This window comes from Coturnix japonica, chromosome Z, assembly GCF_001577835.2.
Source record: "Coturnix japonica isolate 7356 chromosome Z, Coturnix japonica 2.1, whole genome shotgun sequence".
In the NCBI taxonomy this organism is placed as follows: Eukaryota; Metazoa; Chordata; class Aves; order Galliformes; family Phasianidae; genus Coturnix; species Coturnix japonica.
The window spans coordinates 57191222-57193277 of NC_029547.1; the positions used below are offsets into that span (position 1 = coordinate 57191222).

General features: G+C 57.3%; 1 protein-coding gene across 1 annotated transcript in view; it reads left to right on the top strand.

Moving 5' to 3' along the window:
• The first annotated feature begins 9 nt into the window (after positions 1-9).
• Positions 10-2056, top strand: part of LOC107306546 (coiled-coil domain-containing protein 81-like) — a 5372-nt gene continuing 3325 nt past the window's right edge. The window contains exons 1-5 of the mRNA XM_015849801.2: positions 10-522; positions 942-1003; positions 1162-1315; positions 1591-1847; positions 1963-2048. Coding sequence (XP_015705287.1) covers positions 435-522; positions 942-1003; positions 1162-1315; positions 1591-1847; positions 1963-2048 — 647 coding nt within the window. The 5' untranslated portion in view covers positions 10-434. The remainder of the gene's footprint in view (positions 523-941; positions 1004-1161; positions 1316-1590; positions 1848-1962; positions 2049-2056) is intronic.

Sequence of the window (2056 nt, forward strand, 5' to 3'; positions counted from 1 at the left end):
CTTCAGCATGACCACACTTTCCTTCTGTGCATCCTAGAGTTTCTTTCTGGCCAGATGAGTGTGCCTGAGCTGAGATACAGAGGCAGCGTCAGCACTGCACCCTGGGGGGCCTCGCTGGGCTCCCCCGCCCATGCTGGGCCCAGATGTGGGGGGACTGTGAGGTGGGCAGGTTCCCAGAGCCCTCTGTGACACGGCAGGACGTCACAGTGGGGCTCAGCTCTGAGTCGCTCTCCCCAGCGTCCCCCAGCCACATTTCCCAGCGAGGCTTGGGAAGTGCCAGGGCTGTTCTTGTCAGCGCTGCTCTGCTCTGCTAGAGCTGCTCTGCCGGCAGGAGAAGGCCAGGGAAACCTTTGAGATAGTGTGAGAATCTGCTTGCCAAGAGGCAAGGAACAGGAGCAAGGGAGTGAGCACCGCTTGTCCAACTGCTGCTCAGCATGGAGGTGGTTGGGGTGTTCAGATACCTGCTCTTCGATCCCTTGGATCCCAATGAGCTTTCCTTACTCAAGGAGCTCACCACATCGGGTAAGGCTTCGGGGACCCTTGGGGCAGCGCTGTGGTAGCAAAGACAGAGAGGAGACGAGGTGTGGAAAGCTGGGGGCTGGGCAGCTGGGGGAAGGGACCCAGGAGGGGCCTGGTGTCTGCGAGCAGAGCCATGCCCGGCTCAGGGATTGCTTTGGCAGCTCAGACCCGCAGCCAGTGCCAGGACCCCCTTCCCCAGAGCGCATCCCTTCCCTCTCCAGACCCGCCCCGGGCGCAGTGTGCACTTCCCGCTTGCTGGGCACGGTCAGGAGCTGTGCTGGGAAGCTACAGCAGCGCAAGTAGCTTCTGCTGAGGGCAAGGGAGAGCTTGGTGACAATCCGCTCTCTCCTCTGTTGGGGAAGGGGTTTCAGAGTGGTTGGGCATTGCCAGCTCCAAGCGTGATGGATCCTTTTGCTTTCCAGAAATCTGCAGAGTGTGGGACGCCACATCCAAGTATGTTTGCAGACAACTGCAGGAGAAGAAGGTGAGCCTTACCTCCTACTCGTTGCCCAGCTCGTCCCTCTGCACCCGAGTGGCGGGCAGGCCGCACAGCACCATGCCCAGGGCCAGCAGGTCAACCAGCATCTTCCCCACCTCCAACCCAGCACTGCCATGGTTCCCTCTTCTTGTTTGACTTCTCAGGCGGTGGATATCGGGATTGGGAGCTTTGCAGTTGTGCCAGCTCGTGCCGCCGCTGGAAAGGATGGGGTTCTGGATGTGGATAAGCCCATTTTCCAGATGAGCTTTCACATCCAGAGATTTTACAAGCTGAAGAAGCCTAAGGCCAAAATTCCTCGTAAGAAAAATTTTGCTTTGCTTTACTCTACTGAAAAATGCCCCAGCATTTTGCTCCATGCTGAAATCCCTGTGACATGGCAAGAGCAAAGTCTCTTGCAGCCTGGAGAGTGCTGGGGGATGGTGCACACGCAGCATCCCAGCAGCCTGCCCCTCCCCTGGGCACCAGCCCTATTTGCCCAGCTCTCCCCAGCCCATAGCCACTGGGAGCAGGTGGCAAAGCTTCCCTGCCTTTCCTGCAGGGAGTGATGTGGTTGGTCCGGGTTTGTTTTGCAGTTGAGATGTTCGAGTATCCACTGGACTTTGAGGAGATTGCTGAAAGCATCCACTTCCGTGCACCAATCGTAGAGCAGTGCATCCATGAGACCCTGCTCGTCTTTGCTGAGGCGCTCCGAGGGAAGAAGGAAGTTGACTTCTTCTTCAGCAGCCTTGGCATTCTTTCTGTGAGAGGGCCGGAGGTCATCATGAACTTCTTTGACAGCTGTGCACTGCAGGTGGATGCAACGGGCAACATGCTGCCTGCTCTTCTTGGGGTGAGCTTGCAAACCTCCAGGGCTCCCTGCAATGCTCCCAGATGAGGTTTGCCACTCTTGGGAGCAACAGACACGTGTATGTGGCCTCTGCTCATTTCTGTCTGTCCCAATGCAGGACCCCAAGATGATGAACATGATTGCATTCAGAGGCAAAAACAAATTTACTCGACGCAGTGAGGATGGCTGCGTCATGCTGCCAAGGTGAGCAC